The sequence below is a fragment of the Oncorhynchus mykiss genome, chromosome 17, assembly GCF_013265735.2.
Source record: "Oncorhynchus mykiss isolate Arlee chromosome 17, USDA_OmykA_1.1, whole genome shotgun sequence".
In the NCBI taxonomy this organism is placed as follows: Eukaryota; Metazoa; Chordata; class Actinopteri; order Salmoniformes; family Salmonidae; genus Oncorhynchus; species Oncorhynchus mykiss.
In genome coordinates, this window is record NC_048581.1 from 4,484,721 (window position 1) to 4,497,502 (window position 12,782).

The following is a 12,782-nucleotide window of genomic DNA, read 5'->3' on the forward strand; positions in this document are numbered from 1 at the left end:
GTGTTCTATACAGCTGTCAACATTCTACAAGGAAAGAGACACTTTGTCAATTGTATCATCATTAACCAGGTTACCCCGGATACCAGCCTTAGATGAGTGATAACTCTAACTCAACAAGGTTGTCGTGGATGAGAATTCATTTTTTTAAAAACGACTGACATTGTATAAAACGCAACATGCAACAATTTCCAGATTTGACTGAGTTTTAAGGAAATCAGTCAATTGAAACAAATAATATTAGGCCCTAATCTATGGATTTAACATGACTGGGCATGCCCTCCCAGCCATGGATGAGCCTACCCACTGGGGAGCCAGGCCGAACCAATCAGAATTTTTTAAATTGATTTTTTTACCTTTATTTAACTAGGCAAGTCAGTTAAGAACAAATTCTTATTTTCAATGACGGCCTAGTTGGGTTAACTGCCTGTTCAGGGGCAGAACGACAGATTTGTACCTTGTCAGCTCGGGGATTTGAACTTTCGGTTACTAGTCCAATGCTCTAACCACTAGGCTACCCTGCCACCCCAAGTATCATCAGCTGTTCGGGTGGCTGGTCTCAGACAATCCTGCAGGTGAAGAGGCCGGATGTGGAGATCCTGGGCTGGCATGGTTACACGTGGTCTGTGGTTTTCTGTCCGGTTGGAGGTAACGCCAAATGATCTAAAACAACATGGGAGGCGGCTTATGGTAGAGAATTGAACATTAAAATCTCATGCAACAGCTCTGGTGGACATTCCTGCAGTCAGCATGCCAATTGCACGCTCCCTCCAAAACATGAGACATCAGTGGCATTTGTGATGTGTGACAAAAATGCACATTTTAGAGTGACCTGTTATTGTCCCCAGCGGAAGGTGCACCTGTGTAATGGTCATGCTGTTATTGTCCCCAGCGGAAGGTGCACCTGTGTAATGATCATGCTGTTATTGTCCCCAGCGGAAGGTGCACCTGTGTAATGATCATGATGTTGTCCCCAGCGGAAGGTGCACCTGTGTAATGATCATGCTGTTATTGTCCCCAGCGGAAGGTGCACCTGTGTAATGATCATGCTGTTATTGTCCCCAGCGGAAGGTGCACCTGTGTAATGATCATGATGTTATTGTCCCCAGCGGAAGGTGCACCTGTGTAATGATCATGCTGTTATTGTCCCCAGCGGAAGGTGCACCTGTGTAATGATCATGCTGTTATTGTCCCCAGCGGAAGGTGCACCTGTGTAATGATCATGATGTTATTGTCCCCAGCGGAAGGTGCACCTGTGTAATGATCATGATGTTGTCCCCAGCGGAAGGTGCACCTGTGTAATGATCATGCTGTTATTGTCCCCAGCGGAAGGTGCACCTGTGTAATGATCATGCTGTTATTGTCCCCAGCGGAAGGTGCACCTGTGTAATGATCATGATGTTATTGTCCCCAGCGGAAGGTGCACCTGTGTAATGATCATGCTGTTATTGTCCCCAGCGGAAGGTGCACCTGTGTAATGATCATGATGTTATTGTCCCCAGCGGAAGGTGCACCTGTGTAATGATCATGCTGTTATTGTCCCCAGCGGAAGGTGCACCTGTGTAATGATCATGCTGTTATTGTCCCCAGCGGAAGGTGCACCTGTGTAATGATCATGCTGTTTAATCAGTTTATTGATATACCACACCTGTCAGGTGGATGGATTATCTTGATAAAGGAGAAATACTCACTAACAGGTGATGGAAACAAATTTGTGCACAATTTTGTTTAGAGAAATATGGAACATTTCTGGAATATTATTTTTTTTCAGCTCATGAAACATTGGACCAACACTTTACATATTTTCTGTTCAGTATAGTTTTCATGACAAGAGACAAAATCTTCAAAAGGCACAGTATTTATTTATTCTGAGTGGTACACGCCCTCACACAGTCTGGATCTTTAGGCTCCTTCCCACTATTATGATTGCTATGTCAAGTGTTAAAATCCCAAGTTATTAATTAAAAGTTTATGGGGACAAAAACTGTCTATAAAGTGGGGGACAGATGACAAAGAGGGAGGGGCATCAAGGAATTCAAAATGGCTACAGGGATGGATGTGCAAGAGTCAGGGCTTTGTGGTCACAGGGTCTGGGATCCTGGGTGCCCCTCACCAGACGGTCTGGGATCCTGGGTGCCCCTCACCAGACAGTCTGGGTGCCTCACCGGACGGTCTGGGATCCTGGGTGCCCCTCACCAGACGGTCTGGGTGCCTCACCGGACGGTCTGGGATCCTGGGTGCCCCTCACCAGACGGTCTGGGGTCCTGGGTGCCCCTCACCGGACAGTCTGGGATCCTGGGTGCCCCTCACCAGACGGTCTGGGATCCTGGGTGCCCCTCACCAGACGGTCTGGGATCCTGGGTGCCCCTCACCGAACGGTCTGGGATCCTGGGTGCCCCTCACCAGACGGTCTGGGATCCTGGGTGCCCCTCACCAGACAGTCTGGGATCCTGGGTGCCCCTCACCGAACGGTTTGGAATCCTGGGTGCCCCTCACCAGATGGTCTGGGATCCTGGATGGTCTGGGATCCCAACAGTGAACATCTGTAAATATCTTGTAAATAGGTTTTACAACAGTGAACTGTAAATAATTTATATTACACACACTAGACTCCCAGAATAATGTATATTACACACACTAGGCTCCCAGAATAATGTATATTACACACACTAGGCTCCCAGAATAATTTATATTACACACACTAGACTCCCAGAATAATTTATATTACACACACTAGACTCCCAGAATAATTTATATTACACACACTAGACTCCCAGAATAATTTATATTACACACACTAGACTCCCAGAATAATTTATATTACACACACTAGACTCCCAGAATAATTTATATTACACACACTAGACTCCTATAATAATTCATATTACACACACTAGACTCCCAGAATAATTTATATTACACACACTAGACTCCTATAATAATTCATATTACACACACTAGACTCCCAGAATAATTTATATTACACACACTAGACTCCCAGAATAATTTATATTACACACACTAGACTCCCAGAATAATTTATATTACACACACTAGACTCCCAGAATAATTTATATTACATACAAGCAGCCAACTAAAGTAACATCGTTAAAGTAACCAAGGTACCTAACTAACTAGCCAACCAAGGTACCTAACTAACTAGCCAACCAACCATGGTACCTAACTAACTAGCCAACCATGGTACCTAACTAACTAGCCAACCAAGGTACCTAAGTAACCAGCCAACCAAGGTACCTAACTAACTAGCCAACCAACCATGGTACCTAACTAACTAGCCAACCAACCATGGTACCTAACTAACTAGACAACCAAGGTACCTAACTAACTAGCCAACCAACCATGGTACCTAACTAACTAGCCAACCAAGGTACCTAACTAACTAGCCAACCAAGGTACCTAACTAACTAGCCAACCAACCATGGTACCTAACTAACTAGCCAACCAAGGTACCTAACTAACTAGCCAACCAACCATGGTACCTAACTAGCTAGCCAACCAAGGTACCTAACTAACTAGCCAACCATGGTAGCTAACTAACTAGCCAACAATGGTACCTAACTAACTAGCCAACCTTAGCTAATGTAGCCAACTAGCCAAACAAGGTACCTAACTAACTAGCCAACCATGGTACCTAACTAACTAGCCAACCAAGGTACCTAACTAACTAGCCAACCAAGGTACCTAACTTACTAGCCAACCAAGGTACCTAACTTACTAGCCAACCAAGGTACATAACTAACTAGCCAACCAAGGTACCTAACTTACTAGCCAACCATGGTACCTAACTAACTAGCCAACCTTAGCTAATGTAGCCAACTAGCCAACCAAGGTACCTAACTTACTAGCCAACCAAGGTACCTAACTAACTAGCCAACCAAGGTACCTAACTTACTAGCCAACCAAGGTACCTAATTTACTAGCCAACCATGGTACCTATAACTAGCTAGCCAACCATGGTACCTAACTAGCTAACCCACCAGGCAATATTTAGCTAAGCTAGTTAGTTAACATTAGCTTACCGTTCGTGCAGTCAGACCTTTTCTAAGCGGCGACACGCTAGCTAACCAACTGTCGTTGCCATGGTTCCCGGACTAACGTAAAGCTGGCGTGTCTGACTCCACACAGAACAGCGGCGACACGCTAGCTAACCAACTGTCGTTGCCATGGTTCCCGGACTAACGTAAAGCTGGCGTGTCTGACTCCACACAGAACAGTGGCGACACGCTAGCTAACCAACTGTCATTGCCATGGTTCCCGGACTAACGTAAAGCTGGCGTGTCTGACTCCACACAGAACAGTGGTGTCACTGCAGCTCTACAGCTGGAACAACGTCCCCTCTATCTACTGTCTCTCTCAATTCAATTCAATTCAAGGGCTTTATTCAAGGGCTTTATTTATCTCTCTCTCTCTACTGTAACGACCCTGGGGGGTCTCTCTCTCTCTCTCTCTCTCTACTGTAACGACCCTGGGGGGTCTCTCTCTCTCTCTCTCTCTCTCTCTCTCTCTACTGTAACGTCCCTGGGGGGGGGGGGGGGGGGGGGGGGGGGAGAGTTATAAGAGCGGATATCGACTGTGCCGCTTATAGCGCGCGCTGGACTTTCGGCCAAGAAAGGTCGAGGGTTCGAGTCCTGCTTCCCTGCCTGTTTCATTACACTGGTGTCAGAAGTGGGATCGGACCCTTGCAGCCACGACAGTGCGCGTGCTTGGCCGGTGAGAGTGTGCGCGCGCGCGTTCCTGTAAAAAGACGTAGTGTTCGCAAGCTAGCGCGAGGACGCGCTCTTTGAAAATGGAGGGATGAGTGTAACGAACCCTGGGGTTTAATTAATAAGGGCTAGAAGGTCGAGGGTTCGAGACCTGCTTCATTACAATACGAACGGTGAGTCAGCATTAACCAGCTAGATAAATATCCCTTCCCTGGTGGGCTAATGGTAGCTAGCATGTCACCACATTAAAAAAGTTACACAAATTACTTTTATTATTTTTTATTTTATTTATAAAATGCACATGTGTACTTATCGAAGTAAGTGGTTACAACCCGGTATATAGCACAGCAACATACGTCTGATCGACGGAGAGACCTAACGTTAGCTATTTCAATACAAAAGCCAGAGGGTAAATGTACAAAAATTATAGTAATGTGAAAATACTAAGGCAGTTAGCTAGGTCATTTGTAAAATACTAAACAAAAATACACATGGGAATTACACAATATCAATTACTAACACGAGAGAAGAAAAAGAGGCTATAATATGTACTTGCTAGGTTACTTGATACTTGTTGATGAGAGTTTGCATGGAGAAATGTGTCTTTGACAAGGTGCGCTGTGTTGGAGCCACCACTCAGCCATCTAAATACACTAGATGACTGACAGGGGGCGCTGTGTTGGAGCCACCACTCAGCCATCTAAATACACTAGATGACTGACAGGGGGCGCTGTGTTGAAGCCACCACTCAGCCATCTAAATACACTAGATGACTGACAGGGTGCGCTGTGTTGAAGCCACCACTCAGCCATCTAAATACACTAGATGACTGACAGGGGGCGCTGTGTTGAAGCCACCACTCAGCCATCTAAATACACTAGATGACTGACAGGGGGCGCTGTGTTGGAGCCACCACTCAGCCATCTAAATACACTAGATGACTGACAGGGGGCGCTGTGTTGAAGCCACCACTCAGCCATCTAAATACACTAGATGACTGACAGGGGGCGCTGTGTTGAAGCCACCACTCAGCCATCTAAATACACTAGATGACTGACAGGGGGCGCTGTGTTGAAGCCACCACTCAGCCATCTTGGTACTACTCCTCCTTTACTGTGGGGTTCTGTTACTACATCTATTATGTCTACACCTCTACTGTGGGGTTCTGTTACTACATTTATTATGTCTACACCTCTACTGTGGGGTTCTGTTACTACATTTATTATGTCTACACCTCTACTGTGGGGTTCTGTTACTACATTTATTATGTCTACACCTCTACTGTGGGGTTCTGCTACTACATTTATTAATGTCTACACCTCTACTGTGGGGTTCTGTTACTACATTTATTATGTCTACACCTCTACTGTGGGGTTCTGTTACTACATTTATTATGTCTACACCTCTACTGTGGGGTTCTGCTACTACATTTATTATGTCTACACCTCTACTGTGGGGTTCTGTTACTACATGTATTAATGTCTACACCTCTACTGTGGGGTTCTGTTACTACATTTATTAATGTCTACACCTCTACTGTGGGGTTCTGTTACTACATTTATTAATGTCTACACCTCTACTGTGGGGTTCTGTTACTACATTTATTAATGTCTACACCTCTACTGTGGGGTTCTGTTACTACATTTATTATGTCTACACCTCTACTGTGGGGTTCTGTTACTACATGTATTAATGTCTACACCTCTACTGTGGGGTTCTGTTACTACATTTATTATGTCTACACCTCTACTGTGGGGTTCTGTTACTACATTTATTATGTCTACACCTCTACTGTGGGGTTCTGTTACTACATTTATTAATGTCTACACCTCTACTGTGGGGCTCTGTTACTACATTTATTATGTCTACACCTCTACTGTGGGGTTCTGTTACTACATTTATTATGTCTACACCTCTACTGTGGGGTTCTGTTACTACATTTATTATGTCTACACCTCTACTGTGGGGTTCTGTTACTACATTTATTAATGTCTACACCTCTACTGTGGGGCTCTGTTACTACATTTATTATGTCTACACCTCTACTGTGGGGTTCTGCTACTACATTTATTAATGTCTACACCTCTACTGTGGGGTTCTGTTACTACATTTATTAATGTCTACACCTCTACTGTGTGGCTCTGTTACTACTAAATACACTAGATGACCGATAGGGGGTGCTGTAGTGAAGCCACCGTGCCTCCATCTTGGTATTCCTCCTTCACTGGAAGCTAATAGAAATTAATTTATTAATGTCTACATTCGCTTTTGACACGTTTATTCTGTAGATACCTTAATGGATACTTTTAAATTATATTATGATAAACATTAAAATAACAAATATACATATATATAGTATTTAAGCATTTTCCTTTTAAGTATCTGAGTATATAATTCTGTCATTGAAAAATGTAATTCCAGTCATTCCTATGGAGGACTGCTCCTACCGGGGAGTTCCAATATGGCCGACCGGTCGCTTCAAGCCACTCAGTTGCAAATACATAGCGTCAGCAATCTAGAGTTTATATATACATCATTGGTGAAGACAGGTGTTTGTTGCACGTGCTCTCCTGTTATCAATGCCCCTGCGCTGTCAAGGCCAAGGTTCAAAGTTCAACATCCTGCCCTCTGGTAGGGCGTGGCCACACCCATGCCCCTGTGTGATTGGTTGACAGGGGGCGTAAAGAGGCTTGGGCAGGGCAATCTGGGATACGTTACCTTGAAGTTAGAACATAGGTTAGATAGCTACTGCAGCAGACAACTCCTCTCTCTCTGTCTGTCTCTTTATCTATCTAACATCATTTCTTCTCCGTTCCCTTCTTTCTCTCTCTCTCTGTCTGTCTCTGTCTGTCTGTCTGTCTGTCTGTCTGTCTGTCTGTCTGTCTCTCTCTCTCTCTCTCTCTCTCTCTCTCTCCCTGTCTCTCTCTCTGTCTCTCTCTCTCTCTCTCTGTCTCTCTCTCTCTCTCTACCTCCTCTCTCTCTATCTCCCTGTCTCTCTGTCTCTCTCCTTCCCTCTCTCTCGGTGAGGAGGATGTCTAAGCCCCAGAATGGTGAGTCAGGCAGCCCAGCAGCAGATGATCCAGAGGTGATGTTCCAGGTACCTGGTCCAACCGTCTCCTTCTCCAGACTACACTACTCTGTCATGGAGAGCAATGGACTCTGCCACAAGACAGGACCTGAGAAACACATCCTCAGAGACGTCAGGTAGGGGTGGGAGGCGGGTGGTGTGTGGGGGGGGGGGGGGGGGGGGGGGGGGGGGGGGGGGGGGGGGGGGGCATCAGGTGGGGGGGGGGGGGGGGGGGGGGGTGAGAGACGTCAGGTAGGTGGGGGGGGACATCAGGTAGGGGGGGGTGAGAGACGTCAATACAATATTGACTGGATGTATTGATGATGTAGTGATGTTGTAGTGACTGGATGTATTGATGATGTAGTGATGTTGTAGTGATGATGTAGTGATGTTGTAGTGACTGGATGTATTGATGATGTAGTGATGATGTAGTGATGTTGTAGTGATGATGTAGTGATGTTGTAGTGACTGGATGTAGTGACTAGATGTATTGATGATGTAGTGACTGGATGTATTGATGATGTAGTGATGTTGTAGTGACTGGATGTATTGATGATGTAGTGATGTTGTAGTGATGATGTAGTGATGTTGTAGTGATGTTGTAGTGACTGGATGTAGTGATGTTGTAGTGATGTTGTAGTGATGACGTAGTGATGTTGTAGTGATGTTGTAGTGACTGGATGTAGTGATGTTGTAGTGATGATGTAGTGATGTTGTAGTGATGTTGTAGTGACTGGATGTATTGATGATGTAGTGACTGGATGTATTGATGATGTAGTGATGTTGTAGTGACTGGATGTAGTGATGTTGTAGTGACTGGATGTAGTGATGTTGTAGTGATGTTGTAGTGATGATGTAGTGATGTTGTAGTGATGATGTAGTGATGTTGTAGTGATGATGTAGTGATGATGTAGTGATGTTGTAGTGACTGGATGTATTGATGATGTAGTGACGTTGTAGTGATGTTGTAGTGACTGGATGTAGTGATGTTGTAGTGACTGGATGTATTGATGTTGTAGTGATGTTGTAGTGATGTTGTAGTGATGTTGTAGTGATGATGTAGTGATGTTGTAGTGATGTTGTAGTGATGATGTAGTGATGTTGTAGTGATGTTGTAGTGACTGGATGTAGTGATGTTGTAGTGATGTTGTAGTGACTGGATGTATTGATGATGTAGTGACTGGATGTATTGATGATGTAGTGATGTTGTAGTGACTGGATGTAGTGATGTTGTAGTGACTGGATGTAGTGATGTTGTAGTGATGTTGTAGTGATGATGTAGTGATGTTGTAGTGACTGGATGTATTGATGATGTAGTGACTGGATGTATTGATGATGTAGTGATGTTGTAGTGACTGGATGTAGTGATGTTGTAGTGACTGGATGTAGTGATGTTGTAGTGATGTTGTAGTGTTGATGTAGTGATGTTGTAGTGATGATGTAGTGATGTTGTAGTGATGATGTAGTGACTGGATGTATTGATGATGTAGTGATGTTGTAGTGATGATGTAGTGATGTTGTAGTGATGTTGTAGTGATGATGTAGTGATGATGTAGTGATGTTGTAGTGACTGGATGTATTGATGATGTAGTGATGTTGTAGTGATGATGTAGTGATGTTGTATTGATGATGTAGTGATGTTGTAGTGACTGGATGTATTGATGATGTAGTGACTGGATGTAGTGATGTTGTAGTGATGTTGTAGTGACTGGATGTAGTGATGATGTAGTGATGTTGTAGTGATGTTGTAGTGACTGGATGTATTGATGATGTAGTGATGTTGTAGTGATGTTGTAGTGACTGGATGTATTGATGATGTAGTGACGTTGTAGTGATGTTGTAGTGATGATGTAGTGACTGGATGTAGTGATGTTGTAGTGATGTTGTAGTGACTGGATGTATTGATGATGTAGTGATGATGTAGTGATGTTGTAGTGATGTTGTAGTGATGATGTAGTGACTGGATGTAGTGATGTTGTAGTGATGTTGTAGTGACTGGATGTATTGATGATGTAGTGACTGGATGTAGTGATGTTGTAGTGATGTTGTAGTGATGATGTAGTGATGTTGTAGTGATGTTGTAGTGATTGTTGTTGTCCAGTCAGACCTTCTTCTCCCCTTGACCTGATGTTATCTGGTGTTGACCTGATGTTATCTGGTGTTGACCACTCCCCTTGACCTGATGTTATCTGGTGTTGACCACGCCCCTTGACCTGATGTTATCTGGTGTTGACCTGATGTTATCTGGCATTGACCACTCCCCTTGACCTGATGTTATCTGGTGTTGACCACTCCCCTTGACCTGATGTTATCTGGTGTTGACCACGCCCCTTGACCTGATGTTATCTGGTGTTGACCACACCCCTTGACCTGATGTTATCTGGTGTTGACCACTCCCCTTGACCTGATGTTATCTGGTGTTGACCACTCCCCTTGACCTGATGTTATCTGGTGTTGACCACTCCCCTTGACCTGATGTTATCTGGCGTTGACCACTCCCCTTGACCTGATGTTATCTGGCGTTGACCACTCCCCTTGACCTGATGTTATCTGGCGTTGACCACTCCCCTTGACCTGATGTTATCTGGTGTTGACCACTCCCCTTGACCTGATGTTATCTGGTGTTGACCACTCCCCTTGACCTGATGTTATCTGGTGTTGACCACTCCCCTTGACCTGATGTCATCTGGTGTTGACCACTCCCCTTGACCTGATGTTATCTGGTGTTGACCTGATGTTATCTGGCGTTGACCACTCCCCTTGACCTGATGTTATCTGGTGTTGACCACTCCCCTTGACCTGATGTTATCTGGTGTTGACCTGATGTTATCTGGCGTTGACCACTCCCCTTGACCTGATGTTATCTGGTGTTGACCACTCCCCTTGACCTGATGTTATCTGGTGTTGACCACTCCCCTTGACCTGATGTTATCTGGTGTTGACCACTCCCCTTGACCTGATGTTATCTGGCGTTGACCTGATGTTATCTGGCGTTGACCACTCCCCTTGACCTGATGTTATCAGGTGTTGACCACTCCCCTTGTCCTGATGTTATCTGGTGTTGACCTGATGTTATCTGGCGTTGACCACTCCCCTTGACCTGATGTTATCTGGTGTTGACCACTCCCCTTGACCTGATGTTATCTGGTGTTGACCACTCCCCTTGACCTGATGTTATCTGGCGTTGACCACTCCCCTTGACCTGATGTTATCTGGCGTTGACCACTCCCCTTGACCTGATGTTATCTGGTGTTGACCACTCCCCTTGACCTGATGTTATCTGGTGTTGACCACTCCCCTTGACCTGATGTTATCTGGTGTTGACCTGATGTTATCTGGCGTTGACCACTCCCCTTGACCTGATGTTATCAGGTGTTGACCACTCCCCTTGACCTGATGTTATCTGGTGTTGACCACTCCCCTTGACCTGATGTTATCTGGTGTTGACCACTCCCCTTGACCTGATGTTATCTGGTGTTGACCTGATGTTATCTGGCGTTGACCACTCCCCTTGACCTGATGTTATCAGGTGTTGACCACTCCCCTTGTCCTGATGTTATCTGGTGTTGACCTGATGTTATCTGGCGTTGACCACTCCCCTTGACCTGATGTTATCTGGTGTTGACCACTCCCCTTGACCTGATGTTATCTGGTGTTGACCACTCCCCTTGACCTGATGTTATCTGGCGTTGACCACTCCCCTTGACCTGATGTTATCTGGTGTTGACCACTCCCCTTGACCTGATGTTATCTGGCGTTGACCACTCCCTTGACCTGATGTTATCTGGTGTTGACCACTCCCCTTGACCTGATGTTATCTGGCGTTGACCACTCCCCTTGACCTGATGTTATCTGGTGTTGACCTGATGTTATCTGGCGTTGACCACTCCCCTTGACCTGATGTTATCTGGTGTTGACCACTCCCCTTGACCTGATGTTATCTGGTGTTGACCTGATGTTATCTGGCGTTGACCACTCCCCTTGATCTGATGTTATCTGGTGTTGACCACTCCCCTTGACCTGATGTTATCTGGTGTTGACCACTCCCCTTGACCTGATGTTATCTGGTGTTGACCACTCCCCTTGACCTGATGTTATCTGGTGTTGACCACTCCCCTTGACCTGATGTTATCTGGTGTTGACCACTCCCCTTGACCTGATGTTATCTGGCGTTGACCACTCCCCTTGACCTGATGTTATCTGGTGTTGACCACACCCCTTGACCTGATGTTATCTGGTGTTGACCACTCCCCTTGACCTGATGTTATCTGGCGTTGACCACTCCCCTTGACCTGATGTTATCTGGTGTTGACCACGCCCCTTGACCTGATGTTATCTGGTGTTGACCTGATGTTATCTGGCGTTGACCACTCCCCTTGACCTGATGTTATCTGGCGTTGACCACTCCCCTTGACCTGATGTTATCTGGTGTTGACCTGATGTTATCTGGTGTTGACCACTCCCCTTGACCTGATGTTATCTGGCGTTGACCACTCCCCTTGACCTGATGTTATCTGGCGTTGACCACGCCCCTTGATCTGATGTTATCTGGTGTTGACCACTCCCCTTGACCTGATGTTATCTGGCGTTGACCACTCCCCTTGACCTGATGTTATCTGGCGTTGACCACGCCCCTTGATCTGATGTTATCTGGCGTTGACCACTCCCCTTGACCTGATGTTATCTGGCGTTGACCACTCCCCTTGATCTGATGTTATCTGGTGTTGACCACTCCCCTTGATCTGATGTTATCTGGCGTTGACCACTCCCCTTGACCTGATGTTATCTGGCGTTGACCACGCCCCTTGATCTGATGTTATCTGGCGTTGACCACTCCCCTTGACCTGATGTTATCTGGCGTTGACCACTCCCCTTGATCTGATGTTATCTGGTGTTGACCACTCCCCTTGACCTGATGTTATCTGGTGTTGACCTGATGTTATCTGGTGTTGACCTGATGTTATCTGGCGTTGACCACTCCCCTTGACCTGATG

The 12,782-nt window shown here is 45.6% G+C and overlaps 2 protein-coding genes across 7 annotated transcripts in view; both read left to right on the forward strand.

Moving 5' to 3' along the window:
• The first annotated feature begins 1,907 nt into the window (after nt 1–1,907).
• Nucleotides 1,908–4,398, forward strand: LOC118940222 (fibrinogen alpha chain-like). Of its 5 annotated transcripts, none has more exons than XM_036948700.1 (3): nt 1,908–2,420; nt 2,497–2,540; nt 4,038–4,398. In XM_036948700.1, the coding sequence occupies exons 1-3, from the start codon at nt 2,054–2,056 to the stop codon at nt 4,080–4,082; spliced, it is 456 nt and encodes a 151-aa protein (XP_036804595.1). In that variant the 5' UTR covers nt 1,908–2,053; the 3' UTR covers nt 4,083–4,398. The 5 variants fall into 5 exon arrangements, with proteins under 5 accessions (XP_036804595.1, XP_036804598.1, XP_036804596.1 ...); XM_036948703.1 differs by having other exon boundaries at nt 2,497–2,550; nt 4,038–4,396; XM_036948701.1 differs by having other exon boundaries at nt 2,497–2,518; nt 4,038–4,393.
• A 205-nt stretch (nt 4,399–4,603) lies between these two features.
• Nucleotides 4,604–12,782, forward strand: part of LOC110533195 (broad substrate specificity ATP-binding cassette transporter ABCG2) — an 11,347-nt gene continuing 3,168 nt past the window's right edge. The window contains exons 1-2 of one of the 2 annotated variants that reach the window (XM_036948695.1): nt 4,604–4,894; nt 7,752–7,925. In XM_036948695.1, the coding sequence (XP_036804590.1) occupies nt 7,753–7,925 (173 nt within the window). In that variant the 5' untranslated portion in view covers nt 4,604–4,894; nt 7,752. Of the gene's footprint in view, nt 4,895–6,777; nt 7,926–12,782 lie in introns of those variants that run through there. The other variant, XM_036948694.1, reaches the window with a different exon arrangement.

Excerpts from the sequence above, each read along its gene's own strand:
- LOC118940222 (XM_036948700.1), top strand. The coding sequence starts at position 2,054 with ATGTGCAAGAGTCAGGGCTTTGTGGTCACAGGGTCTGGGATCCTGGGT. Across the intron at positions 2,421-2,496 it reads CAGACGGTCTGGGATCCTGG|ATGGTCTGGGATCCTGGATG; the intron begins GTGCCCCTCACC and ends GCCCCTCACCAG. Across the intron at positions 2,541-4,037 it reads GGGATCCCAACAGTGAACAT|CGTTCGTGCAGTCAGACCTT; the intron begins CTGTAAATATCT and ends ACATTAGCTTAC.